Here is a 25,335-nt window from a genome sequence, read left to right as displayed (position 1 = left end):
CTTGGGAAGAACCTGTGCAATTGTGATTATCCTCCTGTTTGTGGTCACCTCCCCAGAGTTGTGGGCCTTGACTATACCATGTCTTTGCCCCTCCCGCTGTCTCCTTGTGGTTCCTTCTTTGTATATTTAGTTGTGGAAAATCTTTTCAGCTCATCTTCAAGTCATTCTCACAGATAGTTGCTCTGTAAGTAGTTCCAATTTTCGTGTGCCCATGGAAGTTGCTGAGCTCAGGGTCTTCCTACTTTGTCATCCTGGCTGCTCCTCAAAACACTCAGGATATTATATTTAGTTTAGATCTTTATTCCATTTTCCCCATAATTAATTTCAGGCCTTAGTTATGTGTACTTTTATGGTAGCCCTGGCTGAAGTCTTTATATCTGAATCATCTTTGAAACACATAAGTCCTTCTTTGATCACACTTAAATAGGACAGCTTGGACAACAGTCAGCCACATCCCCTCCTTCAATTCACTCTAAATTGTCACAAGCTCTTGGTTCCATCTGTCTTTGTATCCATTTCTTTTTGTTTGTTTGGTTTTGGTTTTGGTTTTTGTTACTACAAGATATCAAATATAGTTTCCTGTGATGTACAGCGCGAACTTGCTGTTTATCTATTGTATATCTATTGTATATACCAGTTAGTATCTGCAAATCTCTAATGCCCAGTTTATCCCCTCCCACTCCCTCTCCCTCCTGGTAACCACAAGTTTGTTCTCTATGTCTGAGGGTCTGTTTCTGTTTTTCTTTTTTTTTTTCAATATGTATATTTTTATTGAAGTATAGTCAGTTTAAAATGTGTCAATTTGGGGTGTACAACACAATGTTTCAGTCATACATGAACATACATATATTCATTTTCATATTCCTTTTTCACCAGAAGTAACTACGAGATATTGAATATAGTTCCATGTGATATTGTTTATCTATTTTATATATAGTAGTTAGTGTCTGCAAATCTCAAACTCCCAATTTATCCCTTCCCACTGCCTTCCACCCTGGTAACTATAAGTTTGTTTTCTATGTCTGTGAGTCTGTTTCCGTTTTTCAAAAAGTTCATTTGCCTTTTTTTTTCTTTTTAGATTCCACATATAAGTGATATCATATGATATTTTTCTTTCTCTTTCTGGGTCATTTCACTTAGAATGACAATCTCTAGGTCCATCCATGTTGCTGCAAATGGCATTATTTTATTCTTTTTTATGGCTGAGTAGTATTCCATTGTATAAATATACCACACCTTGTCTTTGCATCCATTTTTTATGGTCTTGTTGACTGAACTCTTGCTGTCAGTTGGCACTTTTGGAAGTGTGTCCACCGACAGTGTTATGAATCAACATTGAACTTGGAGGCAAAAAAACACATGCTTTTTAGAATTGTGCATAACCCAGCAATGAGAATGTGTGGGTCCCTGCCCTTACCAAAATGCTTTAGCAGTATGTAAATGCTGGGCCTTTTCTATTGGCTGCTCAAAGACCTCTTTGGTTATAGTTTGTGAACTTAGTCTTAGTTGAATAGACAAAGTTTCTGGTCAAGAGATTTGGCTAAATGAGGTCACTGGATTTTGATGAATAAAGAAATGTCCTGGAAGAAAACCTCAACTAATGTAATGTTAGTGCCTTCAGGGAGAAAGACTGTGTGCCTTTTGTAATGGAAGGGAGGGGAGTATGAGAAAGACTGAAGTGACCTCTTGTTCAGAGGAAGAGCCAGAGTGTGACACCATGTAGAAAGATTGAGTTTTGTACATTTCCCAACATACTGGTCAATGCAGAAGTTAGTTGAAAAATATTTTGAGAATTTATTTAAGGGTTTAATGTCAAGAACTAGGACATTCTGAAGACCCAGATCCAGTGAAGTCCCTCATGAGTAATGACCCCAGGTGTCTGTGTGACAGAAAACACTGAGCAATAATTATTCTCACCTATATTCAGACTGTGAGAAACAAATGTGTAATATGCATGTATTTCCCCTGCTGCATGTATTTTCTTTTTAAGTTTTTTATGCTTGATTATTTAAAATTTTTTTAAATTAATTTATTTATTGTATTATGTCATTAGGTTTTATTATTTATTTTCAGATGAGGTACTGGGGTTTGAACCCAGGGCCTCACACATGCTAAGCATGCCCTCTACCACTTGAGCTATGCCCTGCCTCCTGCATGTATTTGCATTCAATAACCGTTTATGGAGTCCCTGCTTTGTGCCAAGAAATCTGCATATTCACTTATTCAATTAAGATTTCACTGAGTATTTACGATAGCTTAGGCACTGAGGAAGCCAAGTAAACCAACGTGAGTAAGTCACAGCAACAGCCATCCTCAAAGAATCTGTGGAGGATAAAGAGAGAAGAGACAGATGCACAAATAGATAAATAAAGTGAAGTGTGGTTGGCACATACTTAGAGATCCTCACAGCAGTGAAGGCGGGGCACCTAATCCAGCCACAAGGACACAATGACTGGGCCAAGCCTTGAGCATAAGTAGGAGTCAGCCAAAAGGAGGCTGAGAAGGAAAAATATCCCGGGCTGAGTGACCACTCTTGTGGGATTCTGGGTCATGGCTTGTGACAGACCACCCTGCTGACTGCTCGTGAGCTGTAAGATTTATCTGTGCAGTGAGCCTCAGTCTTAGAGTCCTCAGTCTGGCAGAAGTAAAGAATGTTTCTGAAGAAAACACTTTGTTCTCCTATGTTCTAATCCCTTCTGCTCCACAATTCTCATAAACTAGGCCAAAGATCAGCAAACTGTGGCCCAGGGGCCAAGTCAGTCACCAGCACTTTTGTAAATGAAAGTGCGTAGTCACACAGTCATGGCCAGCAGTTGCCTTGTCTGTGACGGCTTTCACGCTACAGAGGCAGGCTTGAGTAGTGACAACAGAAATGGTATAGGGCATAGAGCTTAAAATATTTACTGTTTGGCCTTTTACAGGAAAAAAATGTGCTGACCCTTGAACTAGACTACAGCAGCCCTGCTCCCAGCTGTCACCCGTCCTGCTCTTTGGAACCCAGGAAGATGGTGTCTCTTAAAAGAAACTTGTGCCATCCCAGGGAGAAGTGAGCTACGGGATAAGGGAGAGCAGGGAATGGAACTGCAGGGAAAGCACGGCAGGAAGGCCTGGCGAGACAGGTCTCCCAGCAGAGCAAAGGCACTCTCTTTGCCCAAAGACTTAGGGCTGGCATAGAAGGACGTTATGAGGAGACTGCGGCGTGTCAGAAGATTGGGGTTCTTTCTCGCTATAAGATTGTTTCACTGTATGTTTAAAAACCTGTGCAGCCTTCTATTTTGCTAGACTTAAAGGACTACAAGGAGAGTTCTTTTTATAAAGCACAATCATGCGAGAGGAAAACAGTAGCTCAAGTTTTCATCCGGGAGGCCACATACAATTCAAATCAGAGCTGGCGGCCCTCCGTGGGACTGAAACAACCTGCGATGGAGAACGTGATCCACTTCTCACACAGCCTCCGGACCCCTGTCTCTGGCAGCCTGATGATTTATATATAAACTAGAAAGACATCTCATTGACTGCCTTCTAGCCCCACGAGCACAATGCGGTCGATAAATATTTATTGAATATAATTTCCTGAGGCTTGCAGCCCTTGCTCTGTGATAGCTTACAACCGAATAAGCCAGAATTGTTCAGGATGGTTGCGAATAAATATAAAAATGTATGTTAATGGAATCAAGCTAAGAATGAATGGTAAGAAAGAAAATATGTGTCCATCTGCAGACGAGACATCCAAGTGGTATTAGATTTTGAACAAATAGAAAGAAGCATGTCCCACAAGCCGCAGAAGTGAGAGTTGCAAGAGAGAAAAAGAAGAAAACAAAAAGGGGAGAAATGAGAGGAGGGAGATTTATAAATGGTTCTATTTTGTACCAATAAAAATATATATGTTTTTTAAAGCCAGTATTTTTTATTCTCTCTGGCTTTATGTGCACAGTACCTTCATCTGTCACTAAAATAGTTCATACACTCAAGAAGTGGCAGTGTGAAATGAAATGGGCTCCCAAATTACATTTTTGCAATAAAAATAAAATGTGGTTTCTGCCACCCATTTGGAACTGCAGCACCAATATCTGATGCAATCCCCCTTAAGCCCCAGTCACAGTAGATTCTGAGTGGTGTATCACTAATTCAGGCATGAGGATGGGGTGTTGGGTTACATTTATTAAATATATTGGACATTTATCCTCAGTTAAAAGTAAATTAAAATTTTGCATTTGAGATAATATCCAAAGGGGACAATGTAATTACCACATTCTCCCCTGCGCATCCTCCCCAAATCCCTGTGAAGCCTGAGAATGCACAGCCACGGTGAAAGCAGGAGCTCATGAGTGGCTGACACCAGCATTTTCATGGCTGCATGTTCAACTTTGTAAAGGCAAGTACTTGCCTCTAGGAAGTGATCAAAGAGATTTTAGCCATGACCTTCCAGGTATAGACCTTTGGCAAATTAGAAGGAAGACAACAGTGGTTGCACAAGTCCAACTCCACTAGCTCCGATTCTGGGGTTCCCTTGTCCACCACCCCATGGCTAGAAGGGAAGCCAAGACTTCATTGCTATCAGGCAGTAATAAAGGGGTTGAGCCAGGAGGGAAATCAAGGATTCTCAGAGTTCTTTCCAGGATATCACCCCAAGGATGGGCGGTCATCAGGTCTGTGGTGTACTGGACTTCTTGGAAGTAGCCAGACAGTGCTTGATTTACTACATTTTGAGGGTTGCCTTTGCCCTTTTGATGCTCTGTAGATGGCAGTTCAGTGACAGACTTTATAGCCACCAACTAACCAATGAAACACCCAGAAATTGATAGAATACTACTCACCTCCACCATAGTATCTTTTGCAAGTCTCTTTCTGATTCCACACTCTCCTACTTCAAGACTACATACCCACTTTCCAAAAGAGACAGAAGGAAAACATCCTGGGGGAGTTCCTTTGGGGTGGGAGGGGCTTTGATCACACAGGTAAAGCCTGACCTGAGGCATCCTAACATTTAGTCTTCATACACTGAACACCTTCAGTGGCATCGCTGTTAGAGACCAGAGAAGGAAAACCTAGGTCCCCAGCAAGAAAGTGTATTCTGAAGTTGAGGATGAGAAGCAGACTATCAGGGAAGCCTTCATGAAAATGGAGCCATCAAGCTCCTCAGACCGGGAAGATTTATTTGTCTGATCACAACGTGGAGAAGGGAAGGAGTCTCGAATACTTCCTGCCCTTCCAGCCGGATGCTCAGCACGCTCACCAAATCCAGCATCCGCCTTATAAACACTTCAATAGCCCACCTGCCATTCCAAGTCTTGATTACCTCTGCCTCCTCTCTAAGGCTCCAAGGCATTTATCAGATTAACGCTAGAGGCCACATATCCTACTGTCATGTTTTATGGCTGCTTATATTTATGTGCCTTTTCTCCTTGGAGAAATTAGAAGCTCAGAGTCCAGAAGGGAACACAGTGCTCTGGGTATGGCAGGTGTCCAGAGTGAATTTGAGGTGCATTTACTGAATGCAATTGCTTTGCTTGTAACCCTGGCCCCAGTTCCTGCCTTAGAGATCCTAGGTGTCCAAAGACTGTAAAAGAGAATTATGTGGAATTATGTGGAGCCAGCTGACAGCTGTGCTATTTGTCTGCTCATTTCTGAAGTCTCCTTTGACAGTTCAGTCCCATGGATGCCAGAAATACCTGCATGTCAGAGAATCAAATGCATGAGTCTGAGGATTTGTCAGAAAATAAACACCAAAGGCAGTATCAGACATAATTCTTACTCTGAAGAAAATGCATATTTTAGGGAATAGATACATAAACTTGGCAAGAAAAAAAATTTTTCAGTGTGAGCAATCTTTATTGGCAGATCTTAAGAGTGCAAGACAGTAACAAATCCAGAAGGGATGGGAAAGGAGGTGGAGCTCCCCTCCTTTGAGGACCCTGTAACCAGGCCAGTGGGGTGGGGGTACTTGACCATGGCAACTTTGAGCCCAGCACCCTCCAGAGAACAAGATCCCAGGCAGGAGAGCCCCTCACATTGTTGGGGAAGGGAGCCGCACCCCAGAAGGGTGTCCGATCCCAGGCGGCTTGGTTCCTGCCCAACACACACCTTGACAGCTTGGGGCAGGGGTGTTAGGGGACGGGGCTAACCTTAGCCTTTTAAAAGGCAGAGGGCTTTTTAAACGCAGAAGGCAGACTTCATGTGATTATAACTGATAGGAAATGATGATTGGTATATTTATTCTAAAATCTCTGCTGAATCTCAGAGGCTGCACAGAAATTTGAACATGGACACTTACTCAGATGCCACCATTCAGTGCTCGATCCCAAGTAAGAAATGGAGAAATGGCTCTGGGCCTGAAGTCATCATTCACTTTGCTTCCCCCTTTCCCGCAGTGGGGTTTCATCCACCCTGGCCCTTGATGCGCTCAGCTGTGTCTGTCTGAGGAAGTAGAGAGTCTCTTTCTCTACATGAAGCACATGTTGTTAGCCACACATTAACTTTGCTATATTCAAAGAATTGGTGAAGATTTCTCCAGGAGCCATTGTTTTTTACTGGCTTAGGCCACTCCTTTCTCATTCATACGCATTGACTTACCTTTGAATTGTATGGACCCATACAGGATTGCTGGCCTTTGAAATTGCCCCAGCAGGACTTTAAAAATGACTATTTCTCTCCCCATTATTCCTTAGTCCAAAAGGATAAAGATATGCTTTATATTGAATACATTTACAGCATTGGTCTTAGTTTTCTGACTTCATGGTAAGCCACTGACCTACACTCGGGCATCAAGTCCCTAGCACGAGTGTTCTAATGATGAAAATTTCTCTCCTGGAGTGTTGCTAAATGGGTTCTAAAATACTGAGAAAATCTGACTAACTTTTCTAATGGATTTTAGTGTTTATGCCATGGAAGTCATAAAGCTTAAGGACAGAATATGACAAAGAAGACAGCTGTAAAACTCACCGGGTCTCAAAGGGCTTCTGGGGAACTTCTCATTGGGCAGCAGCAACGCATGGTCACCGGTGAAGATTTTGGGACCAAACTGGAATTTTGTCTCTTCTTCTCTGTTCCAGGTACATGGCCATCATTCACCCCCTCCAGCCCCGACTGTCAGCCACGGCCACCAAGGTGGTCATCTGTGTCATCTGGGTCCTGGCTCTCCTGCTGGCCTTCCCCCAGGGCTACTACTCAACCACAGAGACCATGCCCAGCAGAGTGGTGTGCATGATCGAATGGCCGGAGCACTCCGACAAGGTTTATGAGAAAGTGTGAGTAGAGACAACCCTCCAGGGCCTTCGCTGTCCTTTCTTGTTCCTTCTCTCTTTCCATGTTCTTTTGTTGCTTAGGATTTAATGTGTATCTGTAAGCATTTCTCACAACCCCTCTAATATCAGGTTAATGTGCCCATACTTATCAGGGGACCATTATGTCCCAAACACTATTTTGGACTTTGAATGAAAATTTTTAACATGTAAAACCTGGGTCCTGTTATAGCATACCATTTGGGTGCACTTCCATATTCTTCATATGTTTTGCCAGAAACTTTGCCTGCTAGTGTCTGCATTCCTTTGCTGGGAACTTTTTCTTAACCTATGGAATGGCCCCTTGCCCTCTTGCACAGCATGGCAGAGGGTGAGGGAATGACCCCCACTCCCAGCAGTTCTCGACAAGGACTGCTGGGAGTTGGCGTGTAGATACCCCAGCCCCCTCGCCCTTCAGGTGGGGTGTCTCTGGCGTGTGTGTTTTCCTGTGTTCAGGGTTTACTCTTGGGATTAATCGCCAGTCACCCTGGTGGCAGCTGCCTCAATGACACACCCTTTGTTGGCCCCACTCCCTACTGGTGTTTCTTTCTTCTCCCAAATACGTCATTTGCACTTGAATCTTGGTCTCTGGATCTGTCTCTGGGGAAAACAAAACCAAAACAGTCAATTTCCAGGATTGCACAGTTGGAAAAATAATATATATACATGTGAACTGCATGGGAAGGCCAGGCCAGGACAGAGACCTTAGGAGTCACAGGCCCCCCCACAGGGCAGGCCTGCTTCACTTCCAGGGGCCTGACTGATCACACTGAGGGTTTTTCAAAGGTATCCTGGCAATTTCTTCCAAGACTCCTTATCCTAGAGGCAGTATTAAAGTGGCTTATTCTTTGTTTTGTTCTGTTCAAGTGAGCAGCAATGCGACATTTATATTACCAACCATTTTCTGGACTCAGAGCACGTTGATAACGTGGGTCCTTTTGAAAGTCCTCTATAATTGTCCAATCTTGGGTTCATTAAGTGAATCATAAAAGAACACTGGTGTTAGAGTTAGGAGATCTGGGTTTTAACTATGAGATTGCCAAGTTACCAGCTGTGTGACCGAGGGCAAGGTCACAGTCTCCCCTCACTGTTAGAATGGAAGATGACCAAGCACTGCCTTCCATAAACAGCTGTTCTGGGGAGTGGACAAGAGAATGTGTTCTCACCTTGTAAGCTAGTAGATGCCACCCAGAAGGTGTGATGCTATTATCGCACCAAATCCATCAGGTAGCAGTATAGTCATTATAGGCCTTTGAGCTTATTAAATGGTAAAACGAGACACTGTACCTGTGGTCCCCAAGATTTGAGGGTCCAAAAGCCTGCTGCACATAGAGGTATACAGAAAGCAATCCATAAGGCTCAGACTTTGCCTTCCAGATGTAGACAATGGGATTAATTGTTCAAGCAGTGGGAGGATTAATGCTCAGCCTAGGAGACATTGAACATTTTTCTTTCAAATGAAACTATAAGCCTGAGCAGGGTTGCACTGGAAGAAAGAACACAGCTTTACAAGCTGTACAGGACCCATGAACATGTTCAAGCCAGAATTTTCCCTCCAAAGGTGGAGAAAAAAATCACCCCATGAATTAAAGCTCATTATATAAACTGCTTCAGAAACTGCCATCAGCTTCATGGACTATATAGCTCAGTTCTTAGTTCTCATGATCTTTCAAAGTCTGATCACCTTTCTGCAACTTTTTGTTTCAAATCAGCACAGTTCTTTTGTCTTCCAACAAATTCAAAATGTAACTTGGAAATATAGACTTATTTCCCCATTGATCTTTGGGATCTTCTCCAAGAAACAGTAGTGTTTAGTGTTTTACTTTTAAGCATGTTGCTGTTTTATGCTTATTAATAATTGGAAAGTCCTTTGAGATGCAATGTTTTTGACTGCCTTATCTCCTTTCAAGTGTTTAAGGTAACTGCTGTTGGATGCATGGGGAGGTTTGCCATCATTGTTTATTTCATGATTTTAACCTAAAAAAAAAAAGAGTCTGGATTAAGAGCATCTGATTATATATAGTCAAGATGTAAAAGTGTTTATAGATGCAGTAGTAAGTTGAAAGAGTCTACATTCACCATTTACATATTGTCTGTGATACAAACCCAAGTGGAAGCTTTACGCAAACCTATTTTATTTCTGCCAGTATCTGTCATAATGCGTTATAATTTTTTTAGGGAATTTAAGTTTTACCAGTTCTAAACTAAGCACTTAATTATATTCTCTTCTGTTAGAACTAACGATTCCCATTTCCACAGTGTACAGTAATTCCAAATTTGAAACCAAAAGGAAACTTTGCTTTGAGGCAGTGTAATAATTAGGATAAGATGGGCTATAGAATTAAATGAGAGATCGAGAATGAAGTGAGGACCTGGCTACATCACTCTCCAGTTGAGTCATAATGGTCCAGTTATTTAAGCCTTTAAGCCTTTAATCCTAATGGTACCTTCCACATAAAGGTATTGAGAGGACTAAATAAGATATGTGCTTAGTTCAGTGTCATGCACATTGAAAGGAGCCTAGAGAGTGTTAACTACAGTTATTAGTTGTCATTCATTGATCTGGGTACATGGGCAGATGACTGGCAGCAGACAGTGTGGTGGGCGGATGCTTGGGCCCAATTTGCCTGATGAATAATTTGTGTCAGATAATTGCGTAAAAAGGTTTCATAGGTGGAGGGTATAGCTCAGTGGTAGAGTGCATGCTTAGCATGCATGGGGTCCTGGGTTCAATCCCCAGTCCCTCCATTTAAAAAATAAATAAATAAATCTAATTACCTCCCCCTCCAAAAAAAAAAATGGTTTTATAAAAAATCTTGGATTGCTGCATTTGCCTTCTGGCTGCATGGTTAACCTCTAATCCTGATCATTGATCACTGACTCTTTATTAATTCATGCATTAAATTAAGCACTTTTAAAAGAAAGGCAATCCAATGAAAGAATGAGCAAAAGTTTTGAACGTGTCTCACCAAAAGAGCTACCCAAACAATCAATTAATATATAAAGAGGCACACAACTTTATTCGTCACCAGTGAAATGCAAATTAAAACCATAATGAGATCTTACTATCCATCCATTAGACTAGCAAATGTTTAGTCGGATTAAAGTAAGCATTTAGTATTCTTGGTGAAGACATAGAACAATGAGAACCTTTATAGACTGCTAGAAATATACATTGATAAAATAAAAATCCCCAAAATGGAATAGCTAAGTCAAATTTTTATAGTTGTCCTCCATATTGGATTGTACTCATTTACATTCCCTCCAGCAACGTGTGAAAGTTTCTGTTTTTCCACAGCCTCACCAACAGACTATATTGTCAGGATTTTTAACTTTTGCTCACTAAAGTTAAAAATGCACTTCTCTTATTAGGATTGGGGTTGAATTTTTTCATAATTTGAGTCATTTGCATGTATCTTATAATCTGCTGAATTCATTTACTATATCATAAACAAATTCTTTTATGTCATTAAACATGTTTCTACAATTTGATATGAATATATATGTGTATATGTAAATAATAGGTTTGTTAACTAATCCTCTTCTTTGAAAATTGAATACTCCAATGATTTCTTCTAGCTGACCAAGAAGCTAAAACAGCAGACTTCAAAGTGGGCTGCTTCTAGCTACATCCCTAGCTCCCTGCTGGTTCAGTGTCCTCTGCCCATCCCCTGTCTACGTCTACCATCCGCAGTTACAGAATGTTGTTCTAAAGTCATAACACTCATGAAAGTGGAGACTTGAGCTCATTATTAATGCAATATTGTCATAATTTGTAATTGAGTCCTGCTGTAATTTCAGCAACTCAGTAGCTTAGCTTTGACAGCCCTAAACTCACACTACCTAGGAAGTCTTATAATGGTGAAGCATTGACTTATGAGGAAGAAAAGTTTCATGGGTAACCAAAAGTGACGCTTCCTAGGGGAGAAAAAAAAGCACTGTGAAAGAAAGATGTAAGAATAAAGAAGAAATATTTGGCACTGCAAAATGCAAATAAATAGCTTTCAAAGTTATTTGGATCCAAGCCCACTCTTGAGGATGCTAAAGAGGCTGCCAAGAGGCAGTGGTCCTGGAAGGTTGTAGGGCAATGCCCTGAGGACAAGGAAGACGAATGAGCCAACATTTCTTTATCAGAGGCCTCACCAACAAGGCCATGAAAAAGTCTGTAGCAAGGATGAAAGTGAGAGATACATCCCAAAGAATGAGATTTAGACAAGCCTGGGGGATTTCAGCTTCCCCGAATAATTTATTAATATTGGTCACATGTCATTTTATGTTAAACTTCTTTGCGCATAACTTTGTGTTAAAGTTTAAGCACAAAGTAAGAGGTGCCTGTTTGGAATCCCAAATATTACCAATCGTCTTGGGAAAACAAGCTATGTCAGAAAACAGCATCACTCATGACTCTACTTATCTGGAGATTTTGTGGAAGTGTATATGAACATGGATATATTAACTCTAATGTAATTCTCTATGAATACCAATTGTAACAGAAGATTATAAATACATGCCTTTGTCTTTATTTAGCCTTTGTATGTCATGATCCACCATCTTAGCTGAAATTTTTATATTTATAAATATTCTTTATTTTCATTAATAATAATGAAAATTTAAAATCAACAGAGAGTAAGAAAGAAAAAAGAATATTAGAAAAAGTATCTGCAGTGTTACTTCCCTAGTTTTCCACATTCTTGATTATTCCACAAATGGGAAAGAAAAGAAGTGTGTCTCCTCTGCCAAGCTACTCCAGGCCTTGGCCAAAAGGGTGCCAGCATGTTTGTGTTTCCAGGATTGTTTATGCTAGCTGCTGTGATTAATCTCCTCCCCGACACCCACTACATTTATACAGTCCAGCACTCCTGGTATTGTCACCGCTGTTGATGGAAAGCAGTTAAACCAATAATGAAAAGTGCATTGACATGTCAGGGGGAAATGGTTGCATAAAAACAAGCCTAAAAGCAAGCATCAAACAGGCATAAAAACAAGTCAGGGTTAACCCTGACTCCCAGAAGAAAAGGAAAATTAGAATGAACAAAGTAAAGAAGAAGGAGGAGAAGAGGAAGAAGGGGGGAGGGGGAAGGAGGATGGGGAAAGAAAGGGAAGGGGAAGCATAAGGGGAAGGGGAAGCAAGAGGAGAGAGAGGAGGAGGAGGAGAGGGAGAAGCAGCAGCAGCTTACATTAATGCAGAAACTAGGAAGGTTGCCCTACAAATGCCAGAAATTTCACTACACTATGCGGATAGAGACAAAGAGGAGGCCGTAGCCACCAAGGGCTGTCATGGGCAATACGTCCTGCACACCTAATTAGGAGGTGGAAGTGTAAGCCTGAGAAAGATGGGACCACTCAGTTTGGGATTCTTTTGTGCTATCACGATCAATTTCCAGAGGTAGCTGACCTTACTGAGAAAGAAAGGGAAAGCACATCCAGGCTTGAACAGGTAATGGGATGTAAGATCAAACGGGTGATTTTCTGTGAAACTGTAAATAATCACATTGATACAGCTTGAGAGGGGAGGAATGAGAGTGCTGTTCAGGAATTACATTTATAAAAGACTCTGGGGATCAAAATATGTGCAGAGAATTTCTTTCAAATATCCTATAAGCACTTAAAGAGTTCAGAACTCTATGGAGAACTTGCTAATTTATTATACACATTTGATAGGACTTAAATGTAAAAAGTTGACAAAGAAAGCTCTGAAAGTAAACTTTCAGGCCAATTCCATTTACAAATATAGATACAAGACTCACCAAAAAAATTCAAAATTTTATTAAGATAGCAATGTTTTGTTTCTGAGCATGACTTTTTCCAGCAAATAAGATTAGTAAGTTACTAGGAAACTGTTACTATATTTTGCCAAATTCATTGGCCAATGGCAAGTATCATATTTTTGTCTCAGTAAATGTCAAAAAGAAATTTGTTAAAATGTAGCATCTATTAACAAAAAAATAGCTTGTATCAGTAATAGTCCTTGAGAAAAGAAAGTGACTAACAGATTTCCTTTAAACAGAAACCAAAAAAACACAGAATAATTAAGAAATGGGAATTATATGGAGAGAATGAAAAACATCATGCTATTTTAGACTTTACTGAATGGCATAAGAGAATATTTGAGAAATATTATTTCACATGATTCAAAACCTGCAAAACACGTAAGGGAAGGGAAACAATCCTCCTTCTCTGTATGCATGGTTTTCATCTGTACACCAGTATTCATAGCAGCAGTATTCACCATAGCCAAAAATGGTGAAAGCACCCTTCTATCTTTATATAATTCCAGAAAGCTATCAATTCTTCTCAAATTATTCCAACAAGTGTGTTTAGGTAGCTGTTAAAGCAAATCATTTGAAAGGGTAAATGGATGAAAAATAGCTCAAGAAAAGTTTGAGCAAAAAGAGTTAATTTTGATATCAGCAAAATAACAAAAAAAATGATAAGAAGTAACTTGCTCTTCCAAATATTAAAACAATCAGTCCTGGGAATAGAATTGGTCAATAAAAAACAGAACAGAAATCACACACACACACATACACACACACACACACAGAGAAACCCAAGGATTTAACATTTTGTATAGGGTATATGCTACAGATCATATGTCAGTTCTGTAAGGATTATCCCATAACTTTCTTTGGAAACCTGACAACCACCAAATCTGTAGGATTCTGTAACTCAAATGAATTAATGGATGACCACATAACCCACCGCTATCCCCAGCTTAGCGAGTCACTATATACATTAACATACTGAAGCTTCTAAGAGCCTTTCCATTTAAAATTGTTTTAATTTATTTTTTGAGGTAATATATTCATGTGGTTTAAAAACCAGGAAGTGTAAAAAGGTAATTAGAAAGTGATTTCTTCCTCTAACCACTGTTTTTAGTTCCTTGTAAGCCTTCCAAAGTTCCTTTATGCCTACCTAAAAAAGTTTAAGTATATATTCTACTTGTTTCCTTTCTTAACACAAAGTATCATATACCCTATTCTTATTTTCCTAACAATTTATTTTAGATATATCGCATCAGTATAGAGCAAACATTCTCATTTTTGCTTATAGCTGCATAATATTCCTTTGTATAGAAAAAACATTGTTTATCTGGCATGATATTGATGTATATTTGGATTGCTTCCAGTGTTTAGCTATTTCAAATTAAATTGTAATGAATAGGCTCTACTCTGATAATTTTGCAGCAAAGAAATCTGATGGTTTTTCTTAAACCTTGTGTTTCCCAAATTTAGTTGATCAAAGAATTCTCCTTTCGACTAACCCCTGTTAACATCCCACAGAAATATTGTCCATAAAACATATTCTGGAAAAATTCTGGGCTAATCATAAAAATGTTTTTCTTTCTCACAACTTAAAACCAATATAAATTCCAAATTGAGATAGAGTAGAAGCTTTTGAAGAATAACACTCAAGGCAAACCAAAATAAAAGAAATTGTTGGTGTGAGTACTGACATTACATAGTGATACAGATATAGACATATTTGTTAAATACTGTAGATGTCAGGAAACTTTGTGAGGAAGTTCTGCACATGACAAACTGAGAGAAAAACGTCTGAGACAAACCACTGATATAACTAACACAGAGGAGCTCCAACTAATCCATAAGAATAAGGCAAGGATCAAAAATCTAACAGTTCATCCATGAAAGAATATGAAAACCTGTATTCCAATAATGGATACAACTTTCTCCTTAATTTACCAGCTCAGGTTAAACTTAATAAATATGTTAAGTATTAAAAAGTTTATGGGGAAGATAAGCTCTGTTTTCAGGAGGATGCTTTGCTCCTATCTATCAAGACTTTAAAATATACACTTGATCTGGGTTAACAAATATATTCTCCAGAAGTCATACAGCAGGAATGTATATGCAATCTGTTCATATCAGCATGATTTATAAGGTTATAAACTTAGAAGCAAATGCCCAATTGTAGAGGATGATTAAATCAGTAGTGGATCATCCACACAATGAAAAACTGTGCAGTCGTTAAAAATAGCATTGCACAAGCATGTTCATTAATATGAAAATATATTCATGATATTCTAATTAGTAAATAAAGCAGGCTTTAAAGTAATGTGTAGAGTATAGTACCATACTGTGTTTTAAGAGTGTTTACTTGTACTTACAGATTATAGGGGGACAGTCTGAAACTATACACAATAAAATCTGCTCAGTTTTTATCTTGGAAGTGGGATTACAAGTCATTTAAATTTTTTATTTTTGCCTATCTGAAATTTAAGTTGCTTCCAACTGAAAATAAATTCTTACTTGCAATGCATTTTAAAATTCAGTAATGTGAAAATTTTAAGGCATCCACTTCTAGAAGAAAAATATTATTGCTTAAAAAAATCACTAGGGCATAAAAAGATGAAATAAAAATGAATATTTTAGCACCTGAAAAATAGTTAGGCTAATTATATAGTTATTAAACCAGAGTTATTTTCTCACAATTCTTTAGACATGTTCTTCTGGCATTTAGTTTTGTGAAGAAATTGGACACCATCTGATTTTTACATTTTAGATAATTTGTGATATCTGCCTGTATGCATTTAAGATTTTTCTCTATTCTTTATATTAAAAAAACAGAATGCATGTATATTTGGAAGTTTATATTACATTTTTCTATCATTTCTGAGACCTTCCAACTTTAAGTCAGATCTCTAGTTCAGGGAAATTTTCTTTAAATTAGAATTAAATTAAAATTGTCCTCTCCTCAGAGTTAATGCCATGTATAAATTGTTTCCCTCAAGTCTGTTCTCCATGTCCCTTACTAATCTTGGTCATTTCTTTCTCTAGACATTAGGGTTTATGCCCCCAGCTGTTCAAGCTCTGGAGCTGACAGTTTCTTACCCTGATGCCTTCTGCACATTCCAAAAGTAGGAGCAAGTTCAAGGTCAAGCCTCATCTATTCCCTTAAGCCCTTCCTCAGCATCACCCCTGCAGCCTTCTGCACTGGGGCAGCTTCCTCACATCTGTTTTCCTTAGTGAGTTGCTCTTTCTCCAGCAGCCCGGACTCTTTTGCTCAAGTCTCAGCTGTTCAGCAACCTGAAGATACTTGCTCTGGGCCACGGTAGACACCCTGTACTAGCTTCCAGCACTGAAATGGATTTCTACATTTTTTTTAACAATTTCAGGGACTATTCCAGAAGGAGAGGGAATTAACTACATTGGGCTTAAACTGGAGTATCACATCCCAAATTTTAAAATGATCCCTTTTATATTTTTCAACTACTAACATAGCAAAGTAATTTTTAAAAATTTTTATTGAAGTGTGGTTGATTTACAACGTTAGTTTCGGGTGTACAGCCGAGTGATTCAGTTATACATACACATACATTTTATTTTTTATTCTTTTCAATTATTTTCCTTTATATGTTAGTACAAGAAATTAGATATAGCTTCCTGTGCTCTACAGTAGCTCCTTGTTGTTTACCTATTTTATCTATAGTAGCATATGTCTGTTAATCAATCCCCAATCCCTAATTTATCCCTCCCTGCCCCTTCTCCTTTGGTAACCATAGTTTGTTTTCTATGTCTGTGAGTCTGTTTTTGGTTTGTAAATAGAATTTGTATCATTTTTTCAAATTCCAGATATAAGTGATATCATATGATATTTGTCTTTCTCTGTCTGACTTACTTCACTTAGTATGATAATTTCTAGGTCCACCCATGTTGTTACAAATGGCATTAATTCATTCTTTTTAATGACTGAGTAATATTCCATTTTGTATATATACTATATCTTATTTATCCAGTCATCTATTGATGGACATTTAGGTTGTTTCCATGTCTTGGCTATATTGTACATAGTGCTGCTATGAACACTGAGGTTCATGTGTCTTTTTAAATTATGTTTGTCTTTGAATATTATGTCCAGGAGTGGGATTGCTGTATCACATGGTAAGTCTATTTTTAATTTTTTAAGGAACCTCCATACTTTCCTCCATAGTGGCTGCACCAATTTACATTCCCACCAACAGTGTAGGAGGGTTCATTTTTGTCCACACCCTCTTTAGCATTTATTATTTGTAGACTTTTAAATGATATCCACTCTGATTGGTGTGAGGTGATAACTCCTTGTAGTTTTGATTTCTATTTCTCTAATAATTAGAGATATTGAGCATCTTTTTATGTTCCTGTTGGCCATCTGGATGTCTTCTTTGGAGAAATGTCTATTTAGGTCTTCTCCCCATTTTTTGATTGGGTTTTTTTTTTTAGTATTAAACTCTATGAGCTGTTTGTATATTTTGGAAATTAGTTCCTTTTTGCTTGTGTCATTTGCAAATATTTTCTCCCAGTCTATATGTTGTCTTTTCATTTTGTTATTGGCTTCCTTTGCTGTGCAGAAGCTTTTAAGTTTAATTAGGTCCCATTTGTTTATTTTTGCTTTTATTTCTGTTACTCGAGGAGCTGGTTTGAAAAAAAATATTGCTGAAATTTATATCCAAGAGTGTTCTGCCTATGCTTTCCTCTATGAGTTTTATAGTATCTAGTCTTACATTTGGGTCTTTAATCCATTTTGAGTTTATTTTTGTATATGGTGTTAGAGAATGTTCTAATTTCATTCTTTTACATGTATCTGTCCAGTTTTCCCAGCACCACTTATTGAAGAGACTGTCTTTTCTCTATTGTGTGGTCTTGCCTCCTTGTTGTAGATTAATTGACCTTAAGTACATGGGTTTAGCAAAGTAATTTGTTTTTACGAGCTTATCTTTTATCTAATCATTTTATTTATTCTAATAGAATTTAAGCTGACTTTTTTTCTATGAACACAATCATATCATCTGCAAATAATAATTATTGACTTCATCTTTCTAGTGGTTACACCTCTTATTTCTGCTTCATGTTGTTTATAATGACCAAAACTTTTAGCATTGAATAATAATGATTTTATTAACTTTCTTACAGTTCTGGGAATGCCTCCAGAACTGTACTATTAAGTAGGTTTTTGGCTGTTGAATTTAAGACAGGAGAGAAGGGGGCAGGGCACAGCCATGAAGGCAATGACACAGCAGTTATCACCAAGATGGCAGGAGATTCAACTCTCAATAGACCTGGAGGCCAAAGATGGCAGGAGGTTTGACTTCCAGTAGATCCTGAGCTTCATTATGCACTTATTGTAATATATTAGCATGGTAATTGGCACTCCCACAGACTGTGTAACAGTTCCAAGGCTAACTAAAAAGTCAAAAAGTGGGTAATGGCCCAATTCCCAGCAATCCAAGCCCCTTCCCCAAAGTAGTTGGAATAATGCTCACACTTGTCAGCATATGAAGTTACCAAGCCCATAAAAACTAATAGCCCTTGCATCTCCTGGTCCATCTCATTTTTCTAGCTGATCCCATGCTTGGATGCTACCACTCTTCCTTGATAAAAATGGTCCACATTCTGCCTATGAAATGTGTATTTCCTAGGACCCTCTGTCACTTTTTCTTGCCTTCTGAGATGGCTCACACTCTGTCAACGGAGTATGTATCTACTTTTTCTTTAAACTAAACACCCACACCCACGCCTTGTGGTCTCTCTGACCTTATGAGATGGCCTACACTTGGTTTATGGAGTGTGCATCTCTCTAAATAAATCTACTTTTACTCAACTATGGCTCACTTTTGAATTCTTTTCTTATTCAAAAAAAATTTTATTGAGCTATAGTCATTTACAATGTTGTGTCAAATTCCAGTGTAGAGCACAATTTTTCAGTTATACATGAACATACATATATTCATTGTCACTTTTTTTTCTCTGTGAGCTACCACAAAACCTTGTATATATTTCCCTGTGCTATACAGTATAATCTTGTCTTATCTATTCTGCATATACCTGTCATTATCTACAAATTTTGAAATCCCAGTCTTTCCCTTCACATGCCTCGCCCCCTTGGCAACCACAAGTTTGTATTCTATGTCTATGAGTCTGTTTCTGTTTTGTATTTATGTTCTTCTTTTTATTTTTTTTAGATTCTACATATAAGCAATCTTATATGGTATTTTTCTTTCTCTCTCTTTCTGGTTTACTTCATTTAGAATGACATTCTCCAGGGACATCCATGTTGCTGCAAATGGCATTATGTTGTCATTTTTATGGCTAAATAGTATTTCATTATATAAATATACCAAATCTTCTTTATCCAGTCATCTGTTGATGGACATTTAGGCTGTTTCCATGTCTTGGCTATTGCAAATAGTGCTGTTATGAACATTGGGGTACAGGTGTAATTTTGAAGTAGGGCTCCTTCTGGATATATGCCCAGGAGTGGGATTCCTGGGTCATACGGTAAGTCTATTCCTAGTCTTTTGAGGAATCTCCATTCTGTTTTCCACAGTGGCTGCACCAAACTGCATTCCCACCAGCAGTGTAGGAGGGTTCCCTTTTCTCCACAGCCTCTCCAGCATTTGTCATTTGTGGACTTTTGAATGATGGCCATTCTGACTGGTGTGAGGTGATACCTCATTGTAGTTTTGATTTGCATTTCTCTGATAATTAGTGATATTGAGCATTTTTTCACGTGCATATTGATCATTTGTATGTCTTCCTTGGAGAATTGCTTGTTTAGGTCTTCTGCCCATTTTTGGATTGGGTTGTTCATTTTTTTCTTATTGCGTCATATTAGCTGCTTATATATTCTGGAGACCAAGCCTTTGTCGGTTTCATCGTTTGCAAAAATTTTTTCCCACCCTGTAGGTTGTCATTTTGTTTTACTTATGGTTTCCTTTGCTGTGCAGAAGCTTGTAAGTTTAATTAAGTCCCATTTGTTTATTCTTGCTTTTATTTCTATTGCTTGGTTAGACTGCCCTAGGAGAACATTTTTGAGATATATGTCAGATAATGTTTTGCCTATGTTTTCTTTTAGGAGGTTTATTGTATCTTGTCTTATGTTTAAGTCTTTGATCCATTTTGAGTTTATTTTTATGTATGGTATAAGGGAGTATTCTAGCTTCACTGATTTAGATGCTGCTGTCCAGTTTTCCCAACACCATTTGCTGAAAAGACTGAATTCTTTTCTGCATTAAACCCAAAGAACCTCACTTGGAGGGGCACATCCCAGGGACTCAGCCAAGACTTGGGACAAGGCCATCCTCTTGTGCCCCATTTTTCCTGTATCAGTTTCACAGTTAAATTTAATTTATTGAAAACTAATCTTGTTTTCTGAAACAGCAATGGAATTAGCAAGGGAACTCACCCATAAAACCAGCTAGCCCTAGAGTCTTATGGAAAGACTCTATAACACATTGTTTAATTCTATTACTGCTACAGTATTTTTTTCAATTTGTTAATGTACATTTTTAAGAAAAAATATTTTATAGTGACTTTTAATTTAATAATATACAATTATATACCATCTTTAATTTTTTAAATTTCTTTTTTATTTTTATTCCAAAATACTTGCCAAAGAGATTATTTATCTATTTTCATTCATTAACTTTTGCTCATATTTTTATTTTTCCTTCTGGTTTTATAAAAGTTTAAATGTACATTTTTTGAATTTCTGAGTTGAATACTTCATCCACTTATTTTTATTTTTCAAATAGTGAAACAATCTAACACTTAGATCCACTTTGTCTCCATTCCAGTAGCTCTGATATATATAGTGCTTTCATATCCTCAACTTTTAAAATAATTTACCACTGTATTTTTCCAAATACTCAGTAGGTATTCAGAAAAGTTTTTTTTTTAAGTCAAAGATAGATGGAGGTGTTCTTTCTTTTTTTCTTTCTTTCTTTTCTCTCTCTCTCTCACACACACTGTTCTCATTTTCGTTTGTGCTGTGCTTTGAGCATTTTCATACTTTGTGGTATACAAGATGCTCTAGGCTCACCCTGTGTATTTTCTGCCCCAGACCTATAATCAGCCGTTTCCCTAAGGGGTCCTGGTTTCTTTTATTGGAGAATGGCATTTGAAACCTAGATCTGAGCTCTAGATGTGTTATTGTCATTAAAAAAAATTACTTATTTAATTTATTTTTTTGAAGGGGGAGGTAATTATATTTATTTATTTTTTTTAATGGAGGTACTGGGGATTGAACCCAGGACCTCATGCATGTTGAGCATGTGCTCTGCCGCTGAGCTATCCCCTTGCCCTTATATTATTGTCATTTTTAAATGACTTAACAATCACTAAAATTTTCTCAGTTTTTTATTTCTAAATGTTGTTAACTATTGATAGATAGAACCTACATGAACAAAAGCTCTCTAGGCTTCTCAGTAATTTTTATGAGTGTAAAAATCTTCTAATTACAAGTGGTTGGAAACAATGTATATAGATCTGCCCTTTTAAAAGTGTTTTTTATTCAATTTCATAAATACAGTTCATAAACAGTGATTTACTGTCATTTCTATGTACTTTTGTTTTGCTAATTATCACCAGTTTATTAGTTCTATGGCTTCCTGATTTTGAATCCCCATTTTGACTCATCTCTCATTGTCCTGGAGCATGTCTTTTGGTAGTTTCTTTGGTACTTTCTTGCATATTTGAGAGTTCCTTTTCATAGAAATGGCAGCTTGATTGGGTATAGATTGTCAGAATATTGTGTATCCTTTTAAGCTCTGCAAAGTTTGCTCTTTTGTTGTTTGAAGTCAAAAATGGTCTCTTCTTTTATGGATAACCTGAAATGTACTCCAAGATACCTATAGAGTTAAATGTTGACCTAGGAAATTCAAACAGGATCAAAATATTACATCTACCCATAATCAAATCATCACTGTCAATTTTTATGCCAAGATATATTTTAGATATGAATCCTTTTTTTTTTTTTTTAGTCTATTTTAGTTTGTACTCTTTGGCTACACTTAAAAGAGAGTGACTTTGGATAGTGTATCAGTTAGCTCCTGCTGAGTCACAAACCACTCCAAAATGCAGTGGTTTAAAGTAACAACTATTCATGCAGGTCATGATTTTGTTAGTTGGTTGGTTGGTCTGGTTTGTTGGACTCTCTCATATGTCTTCAGGTTATGTGACTGCTGGAAAACCTAGGAATCCTTATTCACATATCTGGCACTTGGAAGATTGTCAGCCAGGATGAGAAGAGTGACTGAACCTTTGTGAATGAGATGGTGTTTCTCATCATCCAGCAGGAGGGCTCAGGCTTCTTCTCCTGGATTTCAGAAGCAGCAAGAGAGGACAAGTCCCAGTGCGCTAGTGTTTTTCAAGTCTCTGCTTGTCCCACATATGCTGATATGCCATTGGCCAAACAAACCATGTGGCAGAAAATACGTACATACCTTTACTTTTAATTGCTGAGGAGAGCCTGGCATTTATTTCTCAGGCACAATTCCAGAATTAAGGATGATGATTGATGGCCAAGAGCTTACTCCCAAAGTAATCCACAGCAGGGCCATCATTCATCAGCTTTGTGATTTTGGGAAAGTCACTCCACTAATTTTCCAGGCTTCAGTTTTCTCATCTGAAAATTGGAAATAGTAATAGTACCTACTTCATGAGTTATTGTGAAGATTAGATGAAGCAGTGCATGTGAGCACTTAGCGCAGTGTCTGGTACTTAATAACCATCCAATGAATGCTGACAGCCACTAATTCTTAAGTTGTTTTATTTAATTATTATTACAAATAGGGTAGATCTTGCAGCACCATTGATGGGAAGATCACCAAGGATGTTTAGTGAATGGGAGTAGCATTCCTTTGACTCATGAAATTACTTTCTAGTTCCCATAAACTTTCTTTTTTGTCTTATTCTTCTTTAAAGGGGAGAGCTATGGTTACAGTATGATTTATCATTTCATTCACTCACTTAGCAAGTATTTGTGAACGCTCGCTTTGTGGCAGGTGTTATGCTGAAGATATATCAATGGCCAAGACATCGTGCATGGCCTCAATGCCCTTAAAGTCTATGAGTCAACCAGAGAGGTGAAGGACATGTAAGTACTGTGGTGGGAGCTACAAAGATAGGAAGTCCACAGTGCCAGGAAAAAACAAAGAAGGCTGTCATTAAACCAGGATAATGAAATTTTCAACAGACCATGGTGAGCCAAATAACACAGAGACAGGGTCTTAGAAGGAAAAAGGCAGCTTTATGGCTTTGCTGGGCAAAGGGGACTCACAGCAGGCTGGTGCCTTCAAAACTGTGAACCCACCTTGAGACTGGGGCTTAGTGATTATATATACAAGCATGTGGGAACATAAAGGTGGTAATGATCAGCAAGAGTCTCTGGTGAAAACTCTTTCTAAATCTTGATGAGTCCGTTTTGGTGTCATGGGATTATCTGGTGGTCTGGAAGGTATTCAGCCCGGACCTTCTTTATCTGGTTAGACCCATCTGGTGGCACGGAGGAACTCCGAAGGGGCTGGCAATTCTCCTGAGTTTACCATTCTGTGACTCTCTTCCTGAAAAACAATTCAGAAAACATGACTATAAATTTTAATTGTCAGAGCAAAGTAGAAAAAAAAAAAAAAGCAAAGTTAGCAACCTTAGCTTTACCAGTGGGCCTGGGGCTGGGAGCAGTGTCCAGTCAGTCAGGTTTGCTGACCATTCTAAAAGCAATCAGTAAGCATAAAGCCAAGAATTTGTTAGCCTAAGTGTGGCCATTTTATTATTTCTCCTTCAGTATCAGAAATGCTTCTGTTCCTCCATGTGAATAGTCTACTTGGTTTAAAAGATCAGGTCTCAGCAGGGGAGAAGTGATTAGGAAAGGCAAGGAGGTGCTCAGACATCCAATTATTTGTTTAAAACGGCAAGGGATGGGGAAGTCAGTGACAGCCTGGAGATAAAGCTGGGAGAGGGCTGACTAGAACAAAAGGGACTTTAATCACAGATCTCTGCTTGAACTCGTTTGGGACTGATGGGGCTTCATTACCCAAGGGTTTTAGTTAGTTTTCACTTGAATTTATACTTCTACAGCTTTTCTCAACATTCAACCTTGTCAAACGTGTGTTGTGAATGATAACTGTTCTTTGCAGCCATCTAGTAACAGTGAGAGAACTACAAGTTCCCCGTAGAAGGACTCTTGTTTCTTTAAGGCCAGAATTCTGAAAAGACGTTTTATCAAGTGACTTTCTCTAGTGACTGCATATGCAATAAAGAAGCATCTGCCATTTTCAGGGTGAGACTTCCTTTAATTCACAATTAAGTACTTGTAGGTGTCAGTTTTGTACATACCTAAATCTGTCTGGTATGTTAGTTGGAGGCTGGCTTTCTGACACCCCTCATTTATTCAGACTCTCAGCTAATCACCCAGTCCAGACCATTCAGTGTCTCTCAGCTGAGTGACTCCTATGTCTTTCCACTGGGCTCCCCCAGTATTTTTCAGCTGGAAGGTATTTTCCAGTATTTTTCAGCTGGGGAGCCAGGTAACTACAATAAACTGCCAAATAAAATTGAGGATCATTAACCAACAATGGGAGATCCAAGAACCCGGAGAGACACTCAGATTTGTCTGGACTCTTCTGGGCAGCAGATGGGCAAGACTCTGGCTCCTCATACAGTTCGTGCGAAGGAGACATTTCTGCTCTAAGTCCCTTCGCTGGTTGCCAAAAACATCAATCAAAAAGAATTGCACAACCTGAAAGTTGGGAATTATGTTTTATTTGGGGCATTACTGAGGATGTAAGCCTGGGACAACAGCCTCTCAGATGGCTCTGAGGGACTGGTCCAAACAGGTAAAGAAGAAGTCAGGATATATAGGAGTTTTTGAAAACAAAAACAAAACAAAAGAGAGCAGGTAATCAAACATCAAAAGATTACTGCTAAATAAAGAAAAACCAGCCATCTCAAGTTAATGAACGTAGTGCTTTTCTCTTTATGGCAAGATGGAAGGGTGTGGGTTTAATGAAATTGTTCCTTTGATATGCACTGTAACTGTCTCGGGCCAGTATCCTGTTTTTCTCCATCCTGAATGCCCTCAGGGTGCACTGAATTGGATGGCTACAAGGACTGAACACTTGATGGGCAGAACATCCTTTGTTTACTAACTTGGCGGGCAACATTCTTGTTCACACTTGACAAGTGAATCATTGAAATAGTGACCTAATCCCCACCTACTCAGACTCAGTCATGCTTTCTCCTGGGAATATAATGCAATCGACTTGTTGGGGTCCAGAGGT

General features: G+C 38.5%; 1 protein-coding gene across 1 annotated transcript in view; it reads left to right on the top strand.

Moving 5' to 3' along the window:
• The window catches only part of TACR1 (tachykinin receptor 1), a 161,733-nt gene that overhangs the window by 88,760 nt on the left and 47,638 nt on the right, over window positions 1-25,335 (top strand). The window contains exon 2 of the mRNA XM_072938315.1: window positions 7,053-7,247. Coding sequence (XP_072794416.1) covers window positions 7,053-7,247 — 195 coding nt within the window. The remainder of the gene's footprint in view (window positions 1-7,052; window positions 7,248-25,335) is intronic.

This window comes from Vicugna pacos, chromosome 15, assembly GCF_048564905.1.
Source record: "Vicugna pacos chromosome 15, VicPac4, whole genome shotgun sequence".
In the NCBI taxonomy this organism is placed as follows: domain Eukaryota; kingdom Metazoa; phylum Chordata; class Mammalia; order Artiodactyla; family Camelidae; genus Vicugna; species Vicugna pacos.
This window is presented reverse-complemented; position numbering and strand designations above follow the sequence as displayed.